The 11,808-nt window shown below is 40.0% G+C and overlaps 2 protein-coding genes and 1 non-coding gene across 7 annotated transcripts in view; all 3 read left to right on the forward strand.

Moving 5' to 3' along the window:
• Positions 1–573: 573 nt before the first annotated feature.
• Positions 574–8,468, forward strand: malt3 (MALT paracaspase 3). Its single transcript, XM_046394941.1, has 14 exons — positions 574–978; positions 1,073–1,197; positions 1,635–1,773; positions 1,949–2,124; positions 2,364–2,460; positions 2,921–2,956; positions 3,081–3,284; positions 3,874–4,051; positions 4,146–4,220; positions 4,439–4,566; positions 5,952–6,101; positions 6,702–6,856; positions 7,532–7,648; positions 7,773–8,468. The coding sequence occupies exons 1-14, from the start codon at positions 936–938 to the stop codon at positions 8,088–8,090; spliced, it is 1,941 nt and encodes a 646-aa protein (XP_046250897.1). The 5' UTR covers positions 574–935; the 3' UTR covers positions 8,091–8,468.
• Positions 8,469–9,079: 611 nt separating this feature from the next.
• trnah-gug lies at positions 9,080–9,151 on the forward strand. The gene has a single exon. It is a non-coding gene; the product is annotated as a tRNA-His (tRNA).
• A 1,172-nt stretch (positions 9,152–10,323) lies between these two features.
• Positions 10,324–11,808, forward strand: part of LOC124061565 (FERM domain-containing protein 5) — a 55,867-nt gene continuing 54,382 nt past the window's right edge. For 4 of the 5 annotated variants that reach the window (XM_046393496.1, XM_046393499.1, XM_046393503.1 and 1 more), the window contains exon 1: positions 10,324–10,721. In XM_046393496.1, coding sequence (XP_046249452.1) covers positions 10,620–10,721 — 102 coding nt within the window. In that variant the 5' untranslated portion in view covers positions 10,324–10,619. The remainder of the gene's footprint in view (positions 10,722–11,808) is intronic. The other variant, XM_046393497.1, reaches the window with a different exon arrangement.

An 11,808-nucleotide genomic window follows, 5' to 3' on the forward strand; every position in this document is an offset into this window, starting at 1 on the left:
TCAACATAAAGACAAACATAAGCAAATAAAGCATATCCTGAAATCAATCAAACATCTTTATTTAAATCTAATACTTTTATGTAAAAATGCTATATACCTACCTTACTTACTTATCTGCAATGTAAAAGGGATAAAAGGCTATATATATATACATAAAGTTAATTTATAAACTTTCATGAGTAGTCAATAAAAGATTTGAACTGAAGACTAAATATTGAAAAACTAAAACACATTGTGCTGTATTAAAGCGTAGTTTTCGATCGTACAACACCTGCCAGATTGCTCATTACCGTAATGTCAAGAAAAAGTGGTTCTACTTGAATCTCCTTTACTCGAAATCAACTCAACCGGCACAGGGTTCGTCTATTTGAATGTTTTTAAACTTTATATAATTAGCTGTTCTAAACTGAAAAGAAATTTCTATATTTTTCAGTGTACTATGGGTGAGAGACTCTATATGTATTATTAGATGCTCCCTTATTATAGGTATACCGGTAACGTGTGTGCTTGTTCGCTGTCTAATTCCGGGAATGGGAAGAGTTTGAAGAGTTAAGAGACTACTAGACATTAATTTATGAAGATCGGGAAGAGGAAAACATATGCAGGCTGAGGTCCGACCGCTGTCCAACTGGTACGAGGCTGACGCCAGGTAGTCAGTTAAACGTGTGTTTGTGGACGTTTTGAACACTGGTCGTGTCTAAATTAGGACGTTTGTACAGTAAAGAGCTTACTGTAGTGTACACTTAAAGCTCACTTCACTAGAAATGAGAAGTTAAGGGTTGAGGTTAGACGATGTACGTCTACGGCGATTTCCTGGTGTTATTCGTTATGGCGTTTTCGTCGTGGTACAATGTGGAATGACTGAAAAAAAAATACTAATGATTGACTTTGACTCAGCTTCTTATAGTCTGGTATGAGAAGAAGAACATGCACTGATGACTGGATCCCGTCCCGACCCTTGGCGAATAATGCTCAGAGGTATGTTGTGTCTCTACACCGTGCCGTGATTTTCATAATAAACACTCCACATTGTGGTATGAGATGTCTGAGATTCTCACGTAACTTGTTTCAGAAATTGTCATAGTGCGACATCCTTTCTCTGTATGCGTGCCTGTGAACCATACGGTGACTCTGAGTGTCCGCGCTGAGGGCACGGGTATCCTCAGCTACCAGTGGTTCACTAATGATAAGAAGGAGGTATGTGAATTTAACTTGTCTTTTGTACTATTAGTATTCTATATAATCTGTTATTACTACTATGAGACACACACACAAAACAAACAAACAGAAAAAACCCAGAAAAACTTGAGAGATGAAAGAATTTCATTCCTCTTAAAGATTTCATATCACGATACTCAAGCATTTTGATTGTTTTCTATAATGTGGAAATAATGTTTGGTGCGTATGAGAACTGTGCATTTCTGTGTATTTTTATTCTGTTGCCTCGATCTGAAATCTTGATGTCAGTGAAACCGTTTATTTAGATAAAGGATCAATCAGCTGATTAAAATAACAACTGAAACAATTTCAGTATTGAGAAAGAGGCTAACACAGTTTTGCACTTATGAAACACTGGGGCATGTTTGGGAATGCCAGTTCTGATTATTATTTTACATTTTGATTTTGTTGTCAAGGTGTGTGGTGGCACTGAAGCTGACCTGACCTTCAAAGCTGAAAGAACTCAGCTCTACGTGTGCCGAGTGAATGACCACTTTTTTAACTGCGTGTTCAGCGAATGGGTGAAAGTGAAGGTGTTGGACATTGACAAATCAGGTATTCATTGTGCCATTCTCATGTTGATTCATACTGCAGTAGTCTGACGCTTGCTTTGCATATTTGCAGCATGGCCTCACCTTCTGAGCTGACCAGTGAATCCATTTTATGCATGTTGCTGGTTTATTGCTGTGTGGCTTCAAATCTCAAATTCTTTCTTTTTAAATATCATCAGGTTTGCCAATACAGTGGCAGGGTGAGCCACACATCGCTGTCAACCCTAAACCCCAGACGGTCCGACAAGGTGCAAAACTCTCTCTCCGCTGCGCTGCCTTTGGCATCCCCACGCCACATTATCAGTGGTACCGAAATGGACAGCCCCTGCTGGATAAGACTGGTGACACACTGCAGGTAAAGCAGGATGACATGAAAAGTGTTTACTTAACCTCAGCGCTGATAGTGATTGTGTACACAGTCTTATATTTCGTATGTCCTCTCAGTGACTCATCATCATGCACCTTTTGCCAGTCATGAAGTTTATTTATAAATTGCAGTTAATATTTGCCATTCTTCTGACACGTGGCAGAAGAGCCATAAATACAAGCAATGGTAGGAAGATAATTGTGGTATTGACACTGTGGCTCTTCCAGATTGACCATGCAACGGCCGAACATCAAGGATCATACCTGTGCTCCATATCTAACGTGCTAGAAGAGAGATGGACTGAAGCAGTCGATGTCGAGATTGGTAGGTCATTATTGAAACCACTTTAAGAAACTTGCTAAGAGTTTGTCTTTTTGCAGTTCTATCACTGTATTTTTATCTGGCTTTACTTCTTCCACTTCCAATGAAATGAAGAAAAGCAGATTTCTTTTACACTCCTTTCATTCCACTGATTTAGCACTTAGACCTCAAGTTGTTTCCATTAGACTGGAGGTACTTTCCCATTTCTACAGAGTAAAAGGGAAGTCATTGCCTCCAAATTCTGCTTGGTCTGAGCCTCAAACACACACAACAGGAAAGTGATGTAAAGTGAAACTAGTTCTTGCAGTGTTTTGCCTCTTCCTAAACCCTGTTTGGTGTTTAGTTGTTTGTACAGTACATATTATATAGAAAAAATAGTGTATGTGTCCTCAGCATCACAGTACATAAGATCAGATTTTTGTTCAGCTTAATCTTTTGTGCTTCTTTTTTTCGTATCTTATAGCCCAACATGAGCGGCTTCCTCCTGCAGCGCTCACAGGTAAAGTCTTATGAAAAGAAACTGTGAAACTCTGAAATTTGGTACAGACCAAAGCTAATTTGTCACTTTTTAGAGAACTCCCTGCTGTGTTTTAAGCAGAATACTACTTTGATCTTTGTTTTAGCCACCGACAAAGTTGCCCTCCTCATTGGCAACTTGAATTACTCCAGCCACCCAAACCTGATGGCCCCTGTTATGGATGTACATGAGCTGGGCAACCTCCTGCAGCAGCTTGGCTTCAGAGTGGTTTCTCTGCTGGATCTCACCAGGGAGGAGATGCTGGCCGCTATTGACAAGTTCATTCAGCTCCTTGACCGAGGAGTTTATGGTTAGTATAATTTGCCTATACATGTTTTGTTTTAAAAAAATGACTTCCTCTGCTGAGTTCTGTGGCCCTTATTTGTTGTTGTCCACTTGTTATTATAGTATCTTTTATTATATATAGTATCTTGCATCACACATTAGCGTTAAACAAAAATGAAAGGTTGGGTGTATGTAAACAGCTCTTGAAGCTATATGTCCAAGCTGGATGTTTATATACACTTCAGGGGAATTACATCACTACTATTGTTAAACAGCAGACAGGTAATCACAGAACCGTGATGTGAAATTAAGTTGATGATTCATTAAAAAAAAAAAGAGATCTGTCATGTTGTTCCAGAATGATACTGTATGTCACTATTTCCTCATCTACTTTATCTTACTAATAGCGAAACAAAGAATGAAAGTTCAAAAAGCCTGTGACATGAAACGTATACTGTATGGAAGTCAGGAATGTATTTGCTCCCCACTGTGCCTCCAAATATTGCTCATTATTCATCCCGGGATGGCAGAATATGTGTAGTGCAAAATGCAAAGATTACAGTTCTTGCAGTCGTGCAGCTGTAAGCAGATATGTATTTGATCACTCTTGACAGGCCTCTTCTACTATGCTGGTCATGGGTATGAACACGCTGGGAGGAATTACTTGGTAGCTGTTGATGCTCCACAACCATACAGACCTGAAAACTGTGTCTGCGTGCAGAGGATCATGCTCAGCATGCAGAAAAGACACACTGCGCTGAGTGTAATCCTACTGGATACGTGTAGAAAATGGTAGGTGGAGTAATTCATTTCAGTTTTTATTAAGAGAAAACAGTGACATTTGTTTTACTTCATCCTTCTGAAAACTGTATTTTACTTTTTAAAGGTACAACCAGCATTGTATACCTTCATGCATCATGCCACTGGGACCTAGTGGGAACACTGTTTACGGATATGCAACGTACGCTCTCTTTTATCAATTGTTTTATCAATATTTAATTACAAGTACAACACAAATTCACATCCAAACGGGCTCACAGATTTAGTAGTGCAAATAATCATTGGCCTGTGATCTGAGTCATTTCTCAACTCAGCCATTACATTGTGGAACAGAAAGTTATGTATATTCAAAAAGCAGAATTAAACCTATTCTTAAATAACGTTAATTAACTAATGCAGATGTGAAGACGCTGAGGCTTTCGAGGTGCAAGACGGAGGGAAAAGTACTGGAATCTTCACTAAGTACTTGAATGCCCACATCCTACAGTGTGAGAAAGTCACACATGTCTTAGAGAAGGTGTCAGAGGGTAAGTCTTTCAAACAAGGCTGTTGTTTTGCTTTTTGAGTAGTAAAGTCAAAATAAGAATGCCTTAGAACTAATCTAAAGTGATGCCGTAACAATAAGTGCAGTTTGACCATGCTGAGTTTTTATTTGCTGAGAGCGTGTGTGCACAGCTGAGGAAGTATTCAGTTCAAGTTTATGCCTCATACTGAATTAATTTGAGTTTGAGATTAAAATCTTTACTTTAAGTGTAATAGGTACAAAACCTTCTCTCCTTTTATCTTCACTTTCATCTATTCAGTAGGTTGATGGCTCTTGCAGTTTGATGGGTAAACAGATCTAAAGGGAACAGTTTGTTCTTTGGTGTGATGGGTGGATGAGAGACAAGTGTTGGCTAGTGTTAGTGTTGTGTACTCAGGAACTGAATATCTGGCGCTGAGCTGGGGTGTGGAGTTATCAAGTTGTCCCGTCTTGAGAAGATCTTGTTTGTCGGTCTGATGGGTCTCTGGTAGAATCATTTTTTTTCAAGGTACCATTTGCATGTGACCTCATTCACTTGAAATTCACACTGTTGGCTAGAGAACAGCAAGAAACCTGAGAGCTGCCGAGTGCAGGACAGCTGCGCTCTGCCATTTGGGCACCGCCCCTGCCTCTACTCTCATGTGTTCACTCACAACGCCCTGCTGGCAGCTCCGTGTGCCTGTTTTTTATTTTTTTTTTAGCTCTTTTTTACTTTTTATTTGAAATCCCCAGCCCCAATAACCCAGAGCCACAGTGATTGATTTAAAATAGCCAAGTCTCTGTTTTCAGTATCTGCTCATCTATTCTGGGATTTATTTAGAGATGGGGGAAAAAAAAAAAAAGATGTTGAGGTGCTGGTTGCTCATCCATCATGGGAACACAGTGAAGACAGCTTGTGCAATAATATCCCTGATCCCAAAATCTTCTCAAAAGCCATGCTAGTTGCATATATATATATACATTAAATGATCTGAATCAAGTTTCCCTACTGACTAGCCATTCCACACTGTCAGCCTTTTTAATAATTCCTATGTCAGCATGCCTTGAACCCTGTGAAGATGCGTTTCCCAAAATTAATTCAGTCCAGTCAATTACTGTGTTTTAACCATTTCGTCTTTCAAATTTCCCTAAGTTCCTCAAAACAAGTAATGTGAATCTGGTGAACTTTCTTCTTTCTCTCTTTTTTTCTTCTTTTAAAACTCACTCACTCCCCTCGCCCTGCTATTGCAAAACTTAGGCAGTCCCATGATCGTAAGAATCTAAGTGCATAGGATGTTTTAGTTTGAAGATCTTAGTACTTAATCACGTGTTGATTTGTCTGTGTGTCTCTGAAATTGCTTTACTGTTTTATCATATTTACCTGCATTTTCTCCCTCTCTCCCATACCAGATCTTGGCAGAGACCCACTAGTCACAGGCAAGCAGGTGGTGGAGATCAAACACACCCTGAAGGAACCTCGATCCCTTGCAGACCCAGTTAGGACCACCGGATACACAAGGGAACTACACCTGCGAGATGCGTGCTGGAGACAAGCAAATGGTGAGTTGAAGAAATTTACCCCAGACCTACATGTATTATGCTATGTTTATTATATTCTAGGACAAATTGTATTGCTGTCAGGATATGTAAAATATATTAACCCTCCAAATACAGTTTATTTTCCATCTAATAAATCTCTATAATATTTCATGGTCCATTGTTACCTTGATTGATAGAGTGAAACTGTCCTATTTACTCTTCCTCACACCTCCTACACTCCAGCTTGTGACTAAGAAAATGCAGACATTGTGGTTTAATGTGGTATTTTCAGCATCCTGCAAAAAAAAGCTACTCATTGTTTTTATCAATCAAAACAAGGAACTACTTGATTTTACAAAGAGCATTTTCACGTCTAATGTAAGGAAGCTGTTTTTGGCACCTCATAACTTCCTCACACTTAACTGCTCGAGCTAATTTGAGAATATCCTTAGTCTTCTTCACATAAGATGAAAGTCTGCAGCCTAAATTGACTGGGAGACCGAAAGACCCCATTATTTATAAATCAGAACCTTGGCAAAAATCAGTACGGTCAAAGTAAAGAAAAAAAGGATGTTTCGCTCCATGTTATTTTTAGAACTCATTTTTCATATCTCCTTTCAGAGTTGCCACGGAAGAAGCGACTGATGTTTCTTTGTGGAGTAGAAGTGGAAGTCAGCTTCTCAGCTTTGTACTCTAATGTTTTGGTGGCTTTTGCAACTGTGAAGACCACAGGCCCCCGAACTCTGGACTGCACGGTCACTCTGAGTAGCAAACCTGTAAATATTTATTTTACTTACAAATATTATCTTATCAAGCTTTATTTATTTATCACTGAAAAGAACCACAGGCGATCTATACAGCAACATTCTTGTACCAATGCACATTCGGTACTGATAAAAACACACACTACATGTCATACTCAGCAGTGAATAAATGTATGACACGTAGAAATGTCATCTTTCCACTAATGCATAACTGCCTTCTGATCATTGTCATTTTGTTTTGTAAGTGTTACTAAAAGTAACGATTTAAAAATTGCAAGCTGTATCTGTATCATAAATTCCACCTTGCTCACTGTAGAACGCTGAGTTTCCATTAGTCAGCAGGAATTTCTCAATGATGACCATTTCGCTCCCCACGTCTCACATATCTGAGGAAGTTCTGCCCATATATAGACTTCTAGCCTGCTGCCTCTAGCAATAAAGCCGGAAGAAATAATGGTTTTTTTTGCTGTCCTTGTGTGACACTTGCACACATCCTTCTACAGAGTCTTGGATTACACTGACATCTAGTGGTGTGATTTATCAATGTACGAGTGTTACAGTGCAGTTGTAGGAAAGTCAGGCCAGTGTAAATGCAAGATGTTTTTGTTGAGAGTTGACTTGCACATGTTTTGACAAAGCTGGTTCAGAAATCCGGTGATGCTGACAAAATCTTTTACGAATCCTTAGGTAATGGAAGACATATTTTCAGGCCCCGGAAGGTCAGAGGAGATGGACTCACTACTAATTAAGAAATCAGAAAACCCTGACTGTGCTCTGCGACTTTGTGCTCTTCAAAAGCTTAAGGTATGATATTTGTCTACATTCTGTTACCAGGAAATATTATTTAGAAACAAAGCAGATCAAGTCTTTACAAGAAAGATTGTCTTGTAAATGAGAAAATAATGTGACTATTGCATGTCTGTCTTAGGAATCTCTGGTCATCAAGGTGGATCTACACTATACTGACCGGGACAGTAAGCGGCGCCAGACAGAAAGCCAACAGGTGGATATAGGAAAGCCTCTGGTGGCCTCCTGTAAACTGTACAGGAGTAATCACGCAACAGCAGCCAAGAAAAAAGAAAGTCCTTCTGCTCAAAGTATGGGCAACATTTCAAGCAGCAAACCACTGGTGCATCAGACTGTGGCTGGTCCACAACGTCCTTTCACCAGAAAAGCAGAGTGTCCTGCTAAAGTTGCAGTTACAAGGAGCAACGAACCTGAAGAGAACGATGAGAATGAACTTTAAGACTCAGCTCTTCAACATTAAGGCTTTCTGGTCCTGTTATTGTACATACTAATTTTAATTGTTTTTTTTGTTTTTTTTAACTCAAATGATTAGGGATTACTCGGTTGCTAATCATGCATCTTTATTATTTGTGTTTGGTGATGATGAATGAACGAGAGAATGACTGAGGTTTGTTTGGTTTGTGTTACCAGCCTTAAATTTGTAGTTCAACACTGAAGACATATTAACACTTACTTTTGCTAACCACTGATTTAATCATAAATTGTGTTATACTTTAAAAATATTTTTGTTCATCAGTGGGAAGCTGGCTAGCCTAATTTATCAAAGAAAAACTATTCTTATTAATAACGTATCTAATAAAGACTACTATTTTCCTCACTGTTTTCATTGTCAAGTCATTTGAAGCACGGCAAAAAGTCATTGTCAAGCCACAGTCAGTGTTGTGAAATCATCAATCAATCAGATCATGTAAATTCATGTTTATGATGCTGAATAATGGTTTTACTGCCAGACTGAGAGGGTAATGTTGATATTTAGTCATGCCACATTTCATCAAATTGCATATCTTAATTTAGTATCCACCTTATCAGAATCACAAACAGAATAGGGTTTTATTAGCCAAGGGAGTTAGCACAGGAGGAATTTACTTATGAGGGAATAGTTGGACAAAAATGATCAGCCTTTCTGTTTTCACTTTTACAGCCTTCTAAAAAATGTACGCCTGAAAAAGGCGCGTCTTTAACAGTTTTGTTAAAGTAACTTTAGCTCCAGCTAAACTTCTGAGCTGAAGTTGGCTAACCTGATAGCAACGACACTGCCGGTTACGTTTCTAGACTTTGTAATTCTTGCATCATTTGGTCGCTGTTAAGTCACAAAGTCAATTTTTTGCGAAGTAACACACTCGAATGATCCCAATAAAATTATGTATATTGGTGTGTGTTATTGTTATAAACCAAATACCAGCTGACGACAGCAGCCTCCTCTAGCTCGCCGTGATCGTATAGTGGTTAGTACTCTGCGTTGTGGCCGCAGCAACCCCGGTTCGAATCCGGGTCACGGCAGTGAATGTCGAGGGAGCGTAGGTTTTTCATTTTATTTATCGATATTACAGTTGTCTCAACGCCGTCATACAGTTGTAACATATACAATTTCAGACTAATATGCTAAAACAAAGGCACTGGAATTTCGCACTGGATTTTCGGACTTGATGTCTGAATTCACAACCAAAATAGAGAGTGGTAATAAATAGTGCCTCTCCCGGTAAGACTTGTTCAACTCTAAGAAAAATGTTGACTGTTATTACGTGTCGTTTGAACTTTAGGAGGGAAGAGAGCCAAGTATAACAATAAATTAGGCCTATAATGAAGATGATACTGCTTTTATGCTACATCTGCTACTGTATAGTCGTGCTCAAAATAGTAGTGAAAATAAGGGATAATTAAATTGTGAGATTACACCGTTGTTGATTTTTCTGATTTCTTTCCACCTCCCCTCAGAGACAATAGGGTCCTCACGCTAAACTGGTGAATGATTTTTATATGCGGGGGGCCACTCATTTCTTTTCAAACTGCGCCGACGACGAATGGCCTGCAGGAGGCAGTCGAGTACATTCAATATTCTCCCATTATGACAGGAGGAGTTATCAAAAATATTTCATTGTACTCCTTTCAGCAGGGCTCGCCTTAAGTTTGACAAAACTGTTAGGCGAGATTTAAATAAATATTAGAGTGTTATAAAATCTGGCGCCGGAGGTTTATCTCAGTCCGGCTTGCTTTTGGTTCCTTTGCAAAGGATCCCCTTGAAAGCCACTATTTTTTGCTCAGGTATTGTTCGTACTTACTAACAAAGGAATATATGATATTTTGTACTTAATCTTAAACACACACCTATTTAATTATTTATTAATACGTCTCAGCCCAAAGAGGCTTAGAACCTCGGCTTTCTGGGTTTGATTTTTTTTTTAAACCACAGCTTTTGGTTAAAAATGGGTTTAGACACTACATCACCCGGTAGTTTTGAAAGATAAATAAAATATGACCCTATATTTAATTCTAAGTCTTCTGAGGATATTTCACAAACAACAGTCAATTTTAGATTCTTTTCTGGACCTGGGCAGCTGTGGGTCAGGACAAACTGCGGCGTAAGAAAGCACTATAGGACGTTAAAGCGCAGAGAAAATACCACACACTCCCGTTGGTTCACTTTGACGTCAGTTTTCATTGGGACCCGCCCGCTTGCTCAAGTGGCGGCGGTGAATGGTGAGAGATAATCCTCGTCTCTACCACAGGACACACAACAGGGCTGAGCTGCCTCCGGATCTGGATGCGGGCATCCTTGGATTCTGCTCTTAGCACGGGCCCACTGCACGGAAACTTAACGGGACAACAATGGTGCCCGCCTCGGCGGCTGAATCCGTGGCTGCTGCTCGTGTAGGGGGCCAGGGATCGTGGTCAATGTGACATTTACTTGCACGCTGGTATTGAGTTTATTGTTCTGGTCCTAGACGCAGAGCAGCGATTTTCTGAGAAGATGTTGAGCCGATTCATGAGTGGCAGCATCAGGAATCTAGAGCGGGAATACAGCTGCACCGTCAGACTGCTGGACGATACGGAATATACGTGCACCATTCAGGTTAGTCACCTGTCGACCACAGTTTGATTCACTCCGCAGACTACTGAATAGCGCTGCGATTGTGTCTGACCCTGGCAGACAGAAAAGCGAGTGTCAGAGCACAGACACAGCGAGTGCCTGCATGTCCCCCATGCAGGTGAAAAATTGTAGACCCCAAATGAATTTACGTAGAGTTAGTTTTGTCTTTTCAAATGACAGAAGACTGATTCAGGGGAATGCATTTCCCTCACGTGACCCTCTGTGTGCCAGACTACAAGAGTGGATTTGGTGGCGGGCTTTGAGACGTCAGGGAGCTCTGTAGACAGCCATGACATTCCCCTCAAGCTCCTGTTTGTGGGATATCAAAAGCACATTACACCCTGAAATGTATGGCTGAAAGGGCGTTTTGGCAGGATTATTTTTCACGTGTCAGTTTGTCTCCCAGCCAGAGGTAGCGTTGCTTGTCGGGATATTGCTTGCTGGTTCATCATTTAGTGTTGTTTGCTCATGCAGTTTCTCCTGAATCCACCACATCAATAATGCACATAGGGTATCCCATTGCTGCTCTGGAGAACATGCTCACCAAGTTCAAGAATGTGGCTTTGTAGATCTGCATTGGTAGAAGCACAGCAAAGATCAAGCGTGTTAATGATGTTGATGTAGGACTCAATCGCATGTATAACATTTTCCTCCATAAAAATGATTATTTACCCCAGTGGACAGCAAACTGTTGATATTGTCGGCTGAGATGTCGCGCGTGTAAGGATGAAAACAGAATCAGGCCCTGATGTTAAAAACGTCTTCATCTTCCTTTGGTGTCACAACTGCAGGCGTTGCTTTGATGATTGTGCAGTTTTATGTTCATGTTGATTTAATAAAAAAGTGGATGAGAGGGCCTGTCACGCTGCTTACAAGATAAAATTGTTGCCTTTGCAGGATGCTGCACAGTTGTAGGAAAGAGGTGTAAAGAAATCCTTAGAGAATTCCCTGACTAGTCAGCAACATGTAGACACATTAAAGCCTCTGCACGACATAATCAACGAAACATTTAACGTGCAGTGTGAAACATTGATGAGACACGCGTGATTCTTCGTCACTTTGATACATG

Source organism: Scatophagus argus, chromosome 7 (genome assembly GCF_020382885.2).
Source record: "Scatophagus argus isolate fScaArg1 chromosome 7, fScaArg1.pri, whole genome shotgun sequence".
NCBI classification, from domain to species: domain Eukaryota; kingdom Metazoa; phylum Chordata; class Actinopteri; family Scatophagidae; genus Scatophagus; species Scatophagus argus.

Excerpts from the sequence above, each read along its gene's own strand:
- malt3 (XM_046394941.1), top strand. The coding sequence starts at position 936 with ATGACTGGATCCCGTCCCGACCCTTGGCGAATAATGCTCAGAG. Across the intron at positions 2,461-2,920 it reads AGCAGTCGATGTCGAGATTG|CCCAACATGAGCGGCTTCCT; the intron begins GTAGGTCATTAT and ends CGTATCTTATAG. Across the intron at positions 6,102-6,701 it reads GTGCTGGAGACAAGCAAATG|AGTTGCCACGGAAGAAGCGA; the intron begins GTGAGTTGAAGA and ends ATCTCCTTTCAG.